This window comes from Mercenaria mercenaria, chromosome 3 (assembly GCF_021730395.1).
Source record: "Mercenaria mercenaria strain notata chromosome 3, MADL_Memer_1, whole genome shotgun sequence".
Taxonomy (NCBI): domain Eukaryota; kingdom Metazoa; phylum Mollusca; class Bivalvia; order Venerida; family Veneridae; genus Mercenaria; species Mercenaria mercenaria.
Genome location: NC_069363.1, coordinates 35,764,056 through 35,780,343, shown reverse-complemented (window position 1 = coordinate 35,780,343; position 16,288 = coordinate 35,764,056). Strand labels below are relative to the sequence as shown.

Sequence of the window (16,288 nt, the reverse complement as noted above, 5' to 3'; positions counted from 1 at the left end):
AATTTTAATAGATCTAAAGAACGTAAACTTCCTAAACGAATCCATAATTCCAGATAATTCCAGCACCACTCCTTTAATTTTTAACGGGCACTGGTGATTTTTCATGGGAGCTCTGCCTTATAGGTAGCACCTACTTTCATATTAAAGTGTTATGACCATATCGAGGGTTCAACGCAATAAGGGCGTATCTACATATGATTATTATATGTAGATACGCCCTTATTGCGTTGAACCCTCGATATGTTAGTTCTTTCCACGGAAAGTAAAGTTATCTTTCCGTGGAAAATGTTTCTTCCGATATTTGTACAATCTGCATTCAAGATGTCTGCGCCCATGAGATAATATGTTTTGTCAACGGATAAATCAAATCTAGAGGTTGAAAATGACTTACAAAGAAGAACACGAAGCCTTTGTCAGTGGTACGAAAGGCACTAATGTGCTGCACATAGCTGTTACAGGAATTGCCTGTCTGTTACCTGTCTACATCAGAGATGTTTGTGTCGCGGCAGTCCCAGGTCTGGCCAAGTTCAAGGAAAACTTGTGGTAAAAAATAAGTTTTTTTAAACTGATGGAAAACTGTAGAATCAATGTCCTAATATGAAATTAGGTGCTACCTAAAAGGCAGAGCTCCCTTGAAAAATCACAGTGCCCCTTAAAAATTAAAGGAGTGGTGTTGGAATTGTCTGGAATTATGGATTCTTGACATGTGAAATACTCGAAAGATATTCTGTATATAATTAAAAGAAAGTTCGATATAGATTAAAATCTGCACCAAGATAAAGAAAAAAAACGTATTTGAATAATTTCTGTTATTCTTATTAAAACGTACTATATCAACAATTTTACATAAATTTATTATCATACTGGAAACCAGTCACAAATGATAACTCCTTCAAATTGAAAAGCTTCAAACCTAACAGAATCTCATTAGGCCAATAGCCGAAGGAATTCTGTCTCTTTGCGTGTGAATGTTTGGCAATAAGGACTTAATGTAAAAAGTTAATGTTTCAGTTCCAAAGTTAATAGAAATTAGAATTTACGTAATCCTGGAAATGACTATTGTAATTCTTTTAAATGTCATTTATATTGTCAAATATTGTTCTTTCTGAAAGGAAGAATGATTGTGTCCAACTTTCATAAAAAAATACTGCTATAATAGACGCCTGGTATGGGAAAATTACTATCATTTACATGACTGTACAAGGCTTGTTTTAAACCCAAAAGACTAGCAATTTTTAAAAGTTAATGATCAGAATTTTACCTAGAGAAAAACGGTGTTTGCCGAAATTCTCGAAAAACCCTGTTTATTTACTGAACTTCTAAGTTAACATTTCTATGGCCTTTTTATGGTTAATCTTTTAGCACTATGGAATAGAGATGATAGTAAGAACCTTTTTGATGTTTATTGATAATTCATCGCCAATAGTTTTAGTTTTTTTGATAAACTCTGGTCAGTGATTTTAAAGCTAACGGATGAAATATATGCGAAGGGGAGAGGAGCATTATTTGCTTTTCACAGTTCAATGCCTGTATATTTTGATCTTAAAGCTTTTTTTTAAAGTTATGTCTACTGGCTACTGCACAGGCACTACATTGGAACCTGACATCAAAACTAAACACTTGTTAAATTTCACATGAATGACTTTAGTTATACAATATTTTTAAAAGTCATAATAATACAACAAAAAAACTGAAATAAAAAAAGGGATTGAGAAAAAAATCTGGTCCAGGCGAGGTTCGAACTCACGACCTCAGGTTTTCAACGCGAACTCGCTAACCACTACACCACTGTGGAGTTATGACGTCATCGTGACAAACATAAGTTTATATAATAAAGTTCGGTAATGGCAGCATGACGAAAGTCGTTTCAAAATGAAAATATTGTGTTTTATTTCTTTTCTCTTCGTAGAAAATGTATTTAGCACTTATTGTTTATTATCAAACGCGCATTAACATTTTTATTCAATATTCAAAGCAGTAAGCGAGACGCTTTTGTCAACCGTAAACAGTAAGCGTCTACTGACGTCTTTACTGATTAATTACTATGTGCATAGTGCACATGAAAAAATCCGAACAACACCGATTCCAAAAAGTACCACGAATTTTCAACTCGATAGTATACACAGTTAGATCTCTCTATTCGTTTTCTTGTTCATACGTCTAACTGTAATGCGACGCTGTCGGCGCCGCTTTGCGGCGCCGGTAGCTCTGCTATTACACATAATAATTGCATCAATGAGGTCCCATTGAGAGAAACCCAAACAGTTACCGCAGTAACACGATGTTAGTCAAAGAGTCCAGCCATCTGGATTGGACAGGCTGGTAACATTGCCCGATCGGGCTTTGGACATAAAAATAATATTTCTTGAAAAACAATGAAGATATTTTCTTCAAACTTAGTCCATTTGTTAAGCATAACATATGATACAAACTAAAATAAAAATAACTTGGTTGCCTTCAGTTTTGGTAGAATTATTTCCCCTTTTCATATTTTTATGATGCATAATATTTGAAGTCCAAAAAAATGTTCTAATGCTAAGTTTAAAACAAAAAAGGATTCAATGGCTTTCTAATGCTTTAAATTATTGCGCTAGTACATAAATGTATACATTTTAATGTGCTCTCACTTACAATTTTATAGAGAAAAGTAAGTTGAAAAAAAAATGTTCAAACATCTGTACTAGAAACAAAGTATTAACCCTAAATATACTGGTTGGGACCCATTTTCCGGACAGGACCATTTTCCAGACACATGTAATATCCGTTTTATTTCGTTGTTATTCATGTAATTGTTTCATCTAGATCATTTAGATGTTTGTTCTTCATGTCTACAACAAACCACTATTTTATAAGGCTGTATAATGTTTGGGTTTTTGATGATAACTCACCTGCATTTACAAAACAACTTTCTATCTTAACGGGACATGAAGATAGCATTGCGCATGCGCAGTAGTTCACACATGCCGAGGTATCAAGTGGGGAAGAAATAATCAAACTACATGATGATTGTCTGCTAATAACATGTTCTACTTTTAATTTCACGCTAAAAGTTACGTAAGATGCAGGGCTGTCGATTTTTGCACTAATTTTATTCTATATCTATTGGAATTATCAAGAATTCGTATAAGACGAAATTCGAGTTTTTATAGTCAAACCAGGTCTGCTTCCGTAGCTGCTGTTGAACGTCGGGTTATGTTTCATGTGCAATTTTGAAGAGATAAATGATAAAGAAATGTGTAGAAATAGTTTAATTACTTATTTTGATATCAAATTAACAACAAAACGCCGTCAAAATATTTGTCCGGATACTGGTTTACCTGAAAGGAAAAAAACTTACTTTAGTGACCCCATTTAAGGCCCCATGGAACCCATATTTTACGTCACAACGCGATGCTGATTACAACATCGGATGTGGAAGGAGCTGAAGTTTGTGCAGTGTGGGCTTCATTTATGTCAAATATCTTTTTTAGGGAATAACGGAGCCGAAATATGAAAATGTGTCCGGAAAATGGTTCCCAACCAGTATAGAAGAAAGGTATTGGCGCAAAAGTTTGGAGCAATAGAAAGCCATTGAACCCTTTTCTGTTTTAAGCATTTTGCATTAAAACATTTTTTTTTGGACTTCAAAAATTATGCATCATAAAAATCTGAAAAAGGGAAATAATTCTAACAAAACTGAAGGCAACAAAGTTATTTCTAACTTAATATGCATCATATGTTATGCTTAATAAATGGACCAAGTTTGAAAAAAATATCTTCATTATTTTTCAAGAAATATTAGTTTTTATGTCCAAAGCCCGATTGGGCAATGTTACCAGCCTGTTGGATGCCTACTAAGCCTGCATTGGAGCCGTCCAGTAACCGGATGCCTAGCCTTTTAGTCGGTTCAAAAGGACTTGGAGTGTTTATGTTGTATTATTACTTATCTTGATTCTCAACACTTTTCCAAAGTTATTTCCTTGTAGTTTGAAGTATTTGCTTTCATAAAAAAATAGAGGACAATTTAACACAACAGGATATATTATAATTATGTGTTTGAATTTTCAACTCCTATGTCACACTTTTTCCTCATTATTTTGAAAACAACCCCTATTACGAATCATGTTCTTAACTGTGAAAAAGAAGTATCTTTTCCACTAAAGTAATGTTTACAATTAAATTTCATTTTAAGTAACTTACAGTATTTAAAGACTAACCAAGCAACGTTATCAGTGTCCAAAAGGACACAGGGTAAGAACAGTGAAAAGCATGATTTGGGACTCAAACCAGAGACCACATAAATTTTAAAAGCTATTTTGCTAATATACTTTTTAGTCAAAGTGAATCAAGTGTAAAACTGTGACACAGGATACAGGAGAAGTCAAAGAAGGTAGTAGAATAGTTAGAATCACAAAGCTGATGTTACCTGTTGCTGAAGTTTTCATTTGAAGTTTTACCAGCTGTTATAGCTATGTATCATTTCTTGGGGTCACTCCTAACATTTTAGCTTAAAATCTTTATCCAATTTTAGTTCCTAAAATCTTAAGAGGTTTGTATCTTTTTTTGTGCCCCCAAAATTTTTAGGGGGACACTTGGAGTTGTTAGTCGGTCTGTCCATCTCCTCTCCCCCCTCCCCTCCTCCCTCTCCCTCTCCTCTTTTGATAGTGTTAAAAACAAGAGGGCCAATATGGCCCTAGGTTGCTCACCTGAGATAGTGTTAAAAACAAGAGGGCCAAGATGGCCCTAGGTCGCTCACTTAAGAAACACATTTAACAGTGTAAACATGTTTGACATAGTGATTTCATGGAAACAAATATTCTGACCAATTTTCATTAAGATTGCATAAAAAATGTGGTCTCAAGTGTAAACAAGCATTTTCTTCAATTTGATCTAGTGACCTAGTTTTTGAGCTAAGATGACCTACATTCAAATATGACCTAGATTTGATCAAGGCAATCATTCTGGCTAAATTTCATTAACCTCGATTGAGAAATACAGCCTCTATCGCATACAAAACGTTTTTTAACCAGGTTTTCAAGGAAAACCTGAGTTATTAGATTGGGGTAGATGTCTGTCGGGCGGGCGGGCGGCGGTGGCGGCGGCGGGGTCAAACTGGTGTTTCCGGTCAATAACTTTTGTTTCGGTAAAGATATTTGAATAAAACTTGGTATGTATGTAGCTTATATCAAGACAAAGGCTGGGATTGATTTTTGGGTTTCTGGGGTCAAGTTCAAGGTCACTGTTATTTTAAATAGAAAAAGGGTTTCCGGTCAATAACTTTTGTTTCGGTAAAGATATTTGAATAAAACTTGGTATGTATGTAGCTTATATCAAGACAAAGGCTGGGATTGATTTTGGGGTTTCTGGGGTCAAGGTCAAGGTCAAGGTCACTGTTACTTAAAATAGAAAAAGGGTTTCCGGTCAATAACTTAACTTAGGAATGAGCTATCATGATGAAACTTGGTGTATAGAAAACTTATATAAAGTTGTAGCTTGGGATTGATTTTTGGGTTTCTGGGATCAAGGTCAAGGTCATTGTTACTAAAAATAGGGTTAGGGTTAGCATATCTTCTACATGCATGGAGGGATTTTGATGAAAGTTGGCACAATTGTTCACCATCATGAGACGGAGTGTCATGCGCAAGAACCAGGTCCCTAGGTCTAAGGTCAAGGTCACACTTAGAGGTCAAAGGATACAAGAATGAAAACTTTGTCCGGAGCATATCTTCTTCATGCATAGAGGGATGTTGATGTAACTTGGCACAATTATACACCATCATGAGACGAAGTGTCTTGCGCAGTTCCCTTCTTTAGAATTACTTCCCTTTGTTGTTACTATAAATAGCTTATATTGTAACTTTTTCATTACTAGACGTAGGGAAAAATCGAGACCACTTTTTTGTAGTACAACATGCATGTTACATCCAATTTTGAGGTGTATTTTGACCAATCTCTACCTGGTAAGGATTTCTGTGTGGACTTAAATTTTTTTTTTTTTTTTTAAGATTAACTTCCCTTAGTTGTTACTATAAATAACTTATATTGTAACTTTTTTTATAATTGACTGTAGGGAAAAACCAAAACCACTTTTCTGTGGTACAACATAGTTGTTACTTTGTAATTTTAGGTGTATTTTAAGGTATCTCTACCTGGTAAGGAGTTTTTTTGTGGACTTAGAAAAACAAAAGAATTACAATGATTACTAAACAACCACAAAATTAAAATTACATCTGCAAATACAGGTGCTAGAGTAAAAATATTTGCTGTGACGGGCGTATATTGTGACATTCTGGCACTCTTGTTTATTATGAAAAGTGTTGAAAACCTGGTTTTGTGGCATTGCCGCGTTTCTTGTCTTTGATATATCCTAGCAACCTAGTTTTTGACCCCAGATGACCAATATTCAAACTTGACCTTAATTTCATCAAGGCTAGCATTCTGACCATATTTCATGAAGATCAATTGAAAAATACAGTCTCTATTGCATACACAAGATTTTTCTTTGATTTGACCTAGTGACCTAATTTTTGACCACAGATGACCCATATTCTAATTTGACCTAGATTTCGTCAAGTCAATCATTCTGGCTAAATTTTTATGAATATCCAGTGTAAAATGCAGCCCCTGTTGCATACACAAGGTTTTTCTTTAATTTGACCGGGTGACCAAGTTTTTGACCCTAGATGACCCATATTCAAACTCCACCTAGATTTCATATAGACAAACATTCTGATGAAATTTCATAAAGATCCGGTGTAAAATGCAGTCCCTATGGCATACTCAAGGTTTTTATTTGATTTGACCTGGTGACCTAGTTTTTGATCCCAGATGACCCATATTCAAACTTCACCTAGATTTTATCACGGCAGTCATTCTGACCAAAATTCATGAAGATCAATTGAAAAATACAGCCTCTATCGCATACACAAGGTTTTTCCTTGATTTGACCTAGTTTTTGACACCAGATGACCCATTTTTGAACTTGGCCTAGATTTCATCAAGATGATCATTCTGACAAAATTTCATGAAGATCAGTTGAAAAATACAGCCTCTATCGCATACACAAGGTTTTTCTTTGATTTGACCTAGTGACCTACTTTTTAACCCCAGATAACCCATTTTCGAACTCAGCCTAGATTTCATCAAGGTAATCATTCTGACCAAAATTCATGAAGATAAAATGAAAAATACAGCCTCTATCGCATACACCAAAGAAGTATAGAATACACAGAATGGCAACTGGCTGTAATCTCGCGTGATCTCGTGTCAGGCGTGAATTGGCGTTATCTCAGTAAAAACAAACATCGGCGAGCATGGAGTTACAATTTGTACCTTTAAAACTACATTTAAAATACATGTTGGCTTCTAAAACAACATTAGTTTAATGTGAAATAGTCTTAAGACACAAAGTACACGTTTCTTGCCATCAAAAGAAGCGTGGTCATACATAGATAATTAATTTACCGTTGAATAATTGCTTTCGCATACAAAATGGCGCGTGGAGAAAGTGTCACTTCCGGTAAACGAGATCTCATTCAGTTGTCACGGGATGTAAGCGAGATTTGCTCTATATGCCTTTCAAGTTGCCGATCTATTTATTTTTATAGCTCTTTGCATACACAAGGTTTTTCCTTGATTTGACCTAGTGACCTAGTTTTTGACCCCAGTTGACCCATTTTCAAACTCGGCCTAGATTTCATCAGGGTTTATCATTCTGACCAAAATTCATGAAGATCAGTTGAAAAATACAGCCTCTAACGCATACACAAGCTAAATGTTGACGGATGACAGACAGACGCCGGACATTGAGCAATCAGAAAAACTCATCAGGTGAGCTAACAAGAAGGATTTACAGATAAAAGCAGTTTAAAATGCAGTTTTACCTGCCTCAGGCAGTAGGGCAGTTAAAGCAGTTTAAAATGCTTGAACGTTTTGTGTTATATATTTCACCTAGAGTCATGAAACCTATGTACAGTGACAGGAAGTGGAAAGCACCAGTGTCCTGTGGACACACATGTAGTTTAATTATGTTTCACAGTATCATGAACTTACACACTTTGAATCAATCTCTAAACAGACAAACCAAAAGTAATCATAGAGCTAATGACTTCAAAATGATAAAGGACACACTAACAGAAATGAAATGTCTTAACCATCAGTTGGCAAAAAAGGTGACCGCCTGCACCCAAAATGCCAAAAATTGTTAAGAAAAGATAGTTCTAATTTCTAGCTCAAATCATCTACTTCAAATTTTATATGTCCTCTGCTTAGACCATTTATGATTTACAGCTTTCATAGCTCTCATGATACAACTGTAGGTCATCTAAATAATTTTAATAAGAGATTGCTGGAATGAGGATTTGTCGCCATTACATTTACCATCATATTTTTAATTTTATTTCAGGCTTGGACTGTTGCTAGATTTCATAGCAGTCATAGTTCCACTGCAGTTCACCATGTCAGTATTCAGTGAAAATTCCTTCCAATGTCTCTTCATCTTCTTCATGAGTTTTGCTTTAATATTCAACATCAAAATGAGGCAGAAAGCAATCAGATCTGTTAGAGAAAAGGTAACTCTTACAGATGTTAAGATGGGCAACAGGAGACCATTTATCACATATTACAGAGCATATGCAAATGTGATAACTGCATTTTCAATCCTTGCTGTGGACTTCAAGATATTTCCAAGATATTTTGCAAAGGCAGAGACATATGGAACAGGGTTGATGGATGTTGGAGTAGGCGGCTTTCTTATCACAAATGCTGTGGTATCACCTGAGGCTAGAGGAATAATAGCAACTGACAGGTGAGTTTATGTAGTTAGTATACAGCTAGTTATTTTTATTTGTTTAGTATGGGATTTACACAGTTTTTCAGTAGTTTAATAAACAAACAGTTTACCAGTATTCCTAGAAATGAAGACAGAATTTTATTAATTCTTATGTTAAGTTATTAGTAACTTATATATTTAATATACTGTTGTGCTATTTTGCAGTAGTTGCATACTTTTACTAAAATTAAATTCTTTAGATCTACACAGAAACATAGAAACATGCTGATAACAGTGAAACTTTGTTGTTTATAAATATATTTGTAGAAAAATGTTATATTTTTTTAATCCACAGAGTTGTGCCATCAGTATTAAAGTCCCTGAAGTCTTCCATTCCACTGATAGTGATAGGTATGGTACGAGTACTGGCAGTGAAATCCACAGACTATCAGGAACACGTCACAGAGTATGGTGTACATTGGAACTTCTTTTTCACACTAGCTGCTGTCAAGGTATTATTGCCTTTTTATACTGTAACATTACCACTTGTATATCTTAAATAAATAGGAATTGACAGAAATCATGTTGCTACCCCTTCTATAAAATGTTGGACTGATTTTAATAAATAAGTGTTGGAAATATCTATGCCTGAGAATTTTATAAGGTTTGTAAATATACCTTCTCACAGAAGATTCAGGCACGTGTCCAGGTGGGGGGGCAGGGGGCCCGGGCCCCCCCAGCTGGCTGGCTAGTTACGATTTTTATTACTATGGGCCCCTCAATTAACAAATTTATACACCAGCGCAACTGGCTTGATTTGACAGCAATACACAGGCTAAAGAGCCATAAAACCGTGTCCAGTAGTGGAAATTAGCCCCAGGCATGTCACAGGTAAAAGTTTATCTGTGCATGCTTCATTGATCGCTTGATCAGTACTTGTTTGGGTAGTGGAGAAACTATTATGTATTTTACTCTTTGGAAGTGTTATAAAATGATCATTACATTGTTGGTTTTGTTAAGTAAATCATAAAATGAATTTGAAAATTGAAACATTATGATGGTTGTATTTTGTTTTTAAAATTAAGGCACATTCCCCAAATTTATTAAATTGATACATATTTATCCTATCTTTTTATTTTACAACAATTATGAATTTGAAACTACTGTATCAATTTTACTCTTTTGGGTCCAATAACCTTACTTAAAAACTCTCATCGTTTTAAAAATAGTTTCTCAGTAAATCTTACAAAACGTATCTAAAACTCGTTACTTATGAGGGGTTTTATACATAAAAATATTTAATATGTGCTGTGATGTTATAGTTTGTACAGTCAAAGAAGTATAAAATACACATCTATTTATTTTTATAGATCTTTGGTACAGTTCATTGTTATTTGAAATCTGTGATGTAAATAGTAATTGTCATAATACTTCGTTTGTTTTGTTGGAAATCTAAAAACATTTGGCCATGTTGCAAATAGGATACCCTTAATAATTAGACTAGCCTCGAGACTGATAATTACGATATTTCTATGATTTTTTTTTTATGTTCATAGAGACAAAGGCCAGTCTATTCTAGAGATTTTCTAAGAGGACTGATGTTAAAATTGTAATATTGGACATAGTATATAGACTGGCTCAGTTCACTACATGAAATCATAAAAATGTGAAAAAAAATCATCATAGTCTAGGAGCTAGTCTACTTAATAATCATCTTAAAACTTCAACATTTTTTTTCAACTGGGTATCATACAGAAAAATAAGTCCATACACTGTGACTGTACAATCATACATACATTGAAAAGGCTTGATGAAATGATTAAAAAGTAGACTTTTCCTTAAATATATAATACATTCATGCATCCTTAAAGGTGTTTCAGGTAGCAGGAAAATGCATCTATTCATGTGCCATATTAAAAAAATTTCACAATCGGGAGGGGTACCCCTCCCGAACCCACCCCAGGTTGGGCACCCCCCAGCAATCAAATCCTGCACACGGCCTGAGGTTACTTTCAATTTTATGACTAATTTCAAGAGAATCAAAATAGATCTTCAAGATGAGTTTATTATCATTATTGTTACAAGTATCAAAAAAAAATGTGAATGTATTAAATAATAGGCTATTTTAACAGTAGCTTGATTTGGAATGTATTTAACTCTTACATATTTTACAAACTAGATCGTACCAGGCTCACAAGCCAGACTTGATAAAATCCACTCGAGTTGAATACAGCAGGTCAAATCAAGTTACAGTTATAATCTTATTTTGCACACAGAATAATTTTGGAGTATTTATGATGACTTAAAAGTTACTTATCCCAATAATGTAGAATAAAACTTTGATCCAGCATAAAAATTGAAAACACAGAAGTTCACTTTGGAAGTAACTGATAAATCAATAAATGCTACTGTTGTTTCAAAGCCTGAATATAATAACAAAAGTGTTTACTCTACAGAGGACATATTTTCTACCTCAGCTTCATCAAAACTTGGTCAGAATATTTGTCTATGAAATCTAGGATATATTTGAATCTAAGTCATCTTCAGTAAGCTTTTGTGAGCACCACTATCCTGTCACTCCATCGTTAAAAAGTTACTGCTAACTCATTGGAGACCTCATTTCTAGAGCAGTCTTCATAAACTTTACTTTTAAGTGCAGTTTACATAACATAATAAAGCATTGTGTAACATTAGCAACTGGTATATAACATAAAACCAACACATGTGTAACATAACCAACTGGTATGTAACGTAACTAACTAGTATGTAACATTACCAACCAATGTGTACACATAACCAACTAATATGTAACATAACCATCCAGTGTGTTCACATAATCAACTAGTATCCAATGTGTAACATAACCAACTAGTTGTAACTTAACCAGCCAATATGTACACATAACCAACCAGAATGTAACATAGCCAACCAATGTGTACACATATTCAATCAGTATGTAACATAGCCAGCCAATGTGTACACATAACCAACCAGTATGTAACATAGCCAACCAATGTGTACACATATTCAACCAGTATGTAACATAGCCAACCAGTGTGTACACATAGCCAACCAGTATGTAAATTAACCAACCAATGTGTACACATATTCAACCAGTATGTAACATAGCCAACCAATGTGTACACATATTCAACCAGTATGTAACATAGCCAACCAGTGTGTACACTTAGCCAACCAGTATGTAACATAGCCAACCAAGGTGTACACATAACCAACCAGTATGTAACATAGCCAACCAATGTGTACACATATTCAACCAGTATGTAACATAGCCAACCAATGTGTACACATAGCCAACCAGTATGTAACTTAGCCAACCAATGTGTACACATATTCAACCAGTATGTAACATAGCCAACCAATGTGTACACATATTCAACCAGTGTGTAACATAACCAACCAATGTTTACACCAGTTTGTACATCATATTACTTTTTTGTGGGTGCTGTAAGAATCTTGCTGATTGATACATGTTCTGAATACAAAGAAAGTTATTTCCCTTGTTCTTTCCAAAGTTAAAACTTCTTCAATATAACGGTAGTTATCCTGTGATGACATTTCAAATTAATTATTTATAATGAAGTGTTATTCTACAAGAAGCGTTTAATCATAGGATTTCAAGATAATATGTAGTTATTATTGTTTACTTCTGTAAATTGTTTAAGAAGAAACATTGCCAATTTATTCTACTGTTTAATATGATAGAATTATAGTGACGTTGTGCACAAAATGGCCATTGGTTGTCCAAGTTTCTTTTTAAAAAATTTCCATTATAGTTTAGGGCAATAAAAGTTTTTTTGTTTACTTTCTGTGTAGCTGAAAATTGTTTTGATCAACTTATCAAGTCGTTTTTTTGCCATGTCTATTACATAACCCAGATTATAAGTTTGATTTTGTTGTTATAGAATTGGTTTGTTTGCATGTATATTACAGGTAGGATGTACATTGTTGTTTTGCACTGTGTCACCAAGGTTATGGAACATTGCAGCAGTGTTGATAATAGCCATATACCAGGTGAATAACATTTTACTGCCCATTTTTACCAGTAAACATTTCTACAATAAGGGGAGAATAAATGTAACTAAATTTGGTTCAGCTATTTTAAGAATAGTTAGAGCTATTGCACTCACCCATGGGTCACCATCTGCATCCAAGTCAGAATCAAAGTTTGGTTATATTTTGTATGTATGCTGGTATCTCAGTAACCATGGGTAGGAATAAATTGAAACTAAACACTCGTTTACTGTGATGATATTACATGCACTGCACAAGTCCCACAACTCTGTGTTGCTTTGTCACAGAGATATGCCACTTTTGCAGCTTAGTAATTTTTTGGTGAAACCTGTTACTAGTATTAAGTATCATAAGATGGGAAAGTTTTATACTTGTTTATGTTTGTGTTCTCATTTTAATCTTATTGTAGTGAAAAGGCTTTTGAATAGTTGAACATTGCTGTCCTCTGACAGCTTTTGTTTTATTTAAGGATTTAAGCTTGAAACATGATTTATTATTGGAACACTTGCAGCATGTGTTGTCCACTTAAGTAGTTTGCTCTCTAGCTTGAGCAATTCTTAGCCAATGTTCACCGAAACTTGGTCACAATCTTTATGGGCATATAATTATAGCCATTTTTGATAACGGGCTGGATTCTCCAAGTCTTCCTATAATTATGGCCCTTGAATAATATAAATTTGCAAAAATTGACAGTGTCCACTTGATAACTTAGCAGTTCTTACCCACTGTTCAACAAACTTAATCAGAATGTTTATGTCAAATTATCTTCGATAACCATCCAGATAGTCTTTGCTACTCCTGAGTTATAGTCCTTGAATTTGTTGTAAATTGGCAATATAGTCTGCTCAATAAGTAGAGTATTTTAAAAGTAAAAAATAATTTGCTCTGACAGGTGTATATTTAAGACAGTTTGCCACTCTTGTTAATGCCATATATTCAGATATAAGGTCATTTATCTATTTTTCATGACTGTGTCATAACTGTAGTATTTTTTGATTGATGTACAGTTGAAACTCACTTGTCTCATAATACAGGCTATCTCAAAAATATTTTCAAGTCCCATCCTAAAAACATGTACACAAAATACATTTGAGCCATGCCATGAGAAAATCAACATAGTGGGTATGCGACCAGCATGGATCCAGACCAGCCTGCGCATCCGCGCAGTCTGGTCAGGCTCCATGCTGTTCGCTTTTAAAGCCTACTGGAATTGGAGAAACCGTTAGCGAACAGCATGGATCCTGACCAGACTGCGCGGATGCGCAGGCTGGTCTGGATCCTTGCTGGTCGCAAACCCACTATGTTGGTTTTCTCATGGCACGGCTCATTTTAAGTCCAATCTCAATTATCTCCAGGTAAAATGCTCAGTCCCATTGAATAAGAGATACTGAGTTTCAGCTGTGTTTCATACTGGATACAATTTTTACTTTTCGTAAGACGGTGTCTCATGGCATATTTTTAAAAAGCCAAAGTCAAGATCAGGGGGGCACCCTAGAGTTGTCATGGTCTTTTTGTTATGCATTCCTTTCCAAAACAGGTACACATATATTACATAAGCCTATTTCTGTGTATTAATTTTTACAGCACAATTTGACATATGGTGATTTGAAGAATTATATTATAAATGGTGCTGATGGGAAAGGAGGCCGTACAGATCTTATAGATGCCAACAGAGAGGGACTGTACTCCTGTATCGGATTATTCAGCATTTATATCATGGGTGTCCAACTTGGAAAACTTGTTATGAGGAAACGGTGGGTAAAAATTAATTTTATTTCAGTTCTTTTTAAAAGTAAGCTCTTTGGTTACATTTTTCCTGTGATTTTTGAGAAGAAGGTTACAACATCCTTTGCTAGCATATAATGTCACCATGTAAAAAGGAGCTCATTGTCTTAATGTATTCATGTAATTGTATGATTAATACTTTTTTAGCTCACCTGTCACAAAGTGACAAGATGAGCTTTTGTGATCGTGCGGTGTCTGTCATCCGTCCGTCTGTGCGTGCGTCCGTAAACTTTTGCTTGTGACCACTCTAGACTTTATGAAAGTTGGTCAGAATGTTCACCATGATGATATCTAGGTCAAGTTCGAAACTAGGTCACGTGCCATCAAAAACTAGGTCAGTAGGTATAAAAATAGAAAAACCTTGTGACCTCTCTAGAGGCCATATATTTCACAAGATCTTCAAGGAAATTCATCAGAATGTTCACCTTGATGATATCTAGGTCAAGTTCGAAACTGGGTCACGTGCCTTCAAAAACTAGGTCAGTAGGTCTAAAAATAGAAAAACCTTGTGACCTCTCTAGAGGCCATATATTTCACAAGATCTTCATGAAAATTGGTCAGAACGTTCACCTTGATGATATCTAGGTCAAGTTCGAAACTGGGTCACATGCCATCAAAAACTAGGTCAGTATGTCAAATAATAGAAAAACCTTGTGACCTCTCTAAAGGCCAAATTTTTCATAGGATCTGTATGAAAGTTGGTCTGAATGTTCACCTTGATGATATCTAGGTCAAGTCGAAACTGGGTCACGTGCCGTCAAAAACTAGGTCAGTATGTCTAAAAATAGAAAAACCTTGTGACCTCTCTAGAGGCCATATATTTCACAAGATCTTCAAGGAAATTCATCAGAATGTTCACCTTGATGATATCTAGGTCAAGTTCGAAACTGGGTCACGTGCCTTCAAAAACTAGGTCAGTAGGTCTAAAAATAGAAAAACCTTGTGACCTCTCTAAAGGCCATATATTACACAAGATCTTCATGAAAATTGGTCAGACCGTTCACCTTGATGATATCTAGGTCAAGTTCAAAACTGGGTCACATGCCATCAAAAACTAGGTCAGTATGTCAAATAATAGGAAAACCTTGTGACCTCTCTAAAGGCCAAATTTTTCATGGGATCTGTATGAAAGTTGGTCGGAATGTTCATCTTGATGATATCTAGGTTAGGTTCGAAACTGGGTCACGTGCGGTCAAAAACTAGGTCAGTAGGTCTAAAAATAGAAAAAAATTGTGACCTCTCTAGAGGCCATATATTTCACAAGATCTTCATGAAAATTGGTCAGAACGTTCACCTTGATGATATCTAGGTCAAATTCGAAACTGGGTCACATGCCTTCAAAAACTAGGTCAGTAGGTCAAATAATAGAAAAACGTTGTGACCTCTCTAGAGGCCATATTTTTCATGGGATCTGTATGAAAGTTGGTCTGAATGTTCATCTTGATGATATCTAGGTCAAGTTCGAAACTGGGTCACATGCCATCAAAAACTAGGTCAGTATGTCAAATAATAGGAAAACCTTGTGACCTTTCTAAAGGCCAAATTTTTCATGGGATCTGTATGAAAGTTGGTCGGAATGTTCATCTTGATGATATCTAGGTTAGGTTCGAAACTGGGTCACGTGCGGTCAAAAACTAGGTCAGTAGGTCTAAAAATAGAAAAAAATTGTGACCTCTCTAGAGGCCATATATTTCACAAGATCTTCATGAAAATTGGTCA

At 35.0% G+C, this 16,288-nt stretch overlaps 1 protein-coding gene across 1 annotated transcript in view; it reads left to right on the top strand.

The window, feature by feature from the left end:
- Positions 1 to 302: 302 nt before the first annotated feature.
- LOC123525083 (phosphatidylinositol-glycan biosynthesis class W protein-like) overlaps positions 303 to 16,288 on the top strand; it is a 28,835-nt gene continuing 12,849 nt past the window's right edge. The window contains exons 1-5 of the mRNA XM_045303822.2: positions 303 to 543; positions 8,384 to 8,785; positions 9,105 to 9,261; positions 12,704 to 12,784; positions 14,369 to 14,538. Of these exons, the coding sequence (XP_045159757.2) occupies positions 383 to 543; positions 8,384 to 8,785; positions 9,105 to 9,261; positions 12,704 to 12,784; positions 14,369 to 14,538 (971 nt within the window). The 5' untranslated portion in view covers positions 303 to 382. The remainder of the gene's footprint in view (positions 544 to 8,383; positions 8,786 to 9,104; positions 9,262 to 12,703; positions 12,785 to 14,368; positions 14,539 to 16,288) is intronic.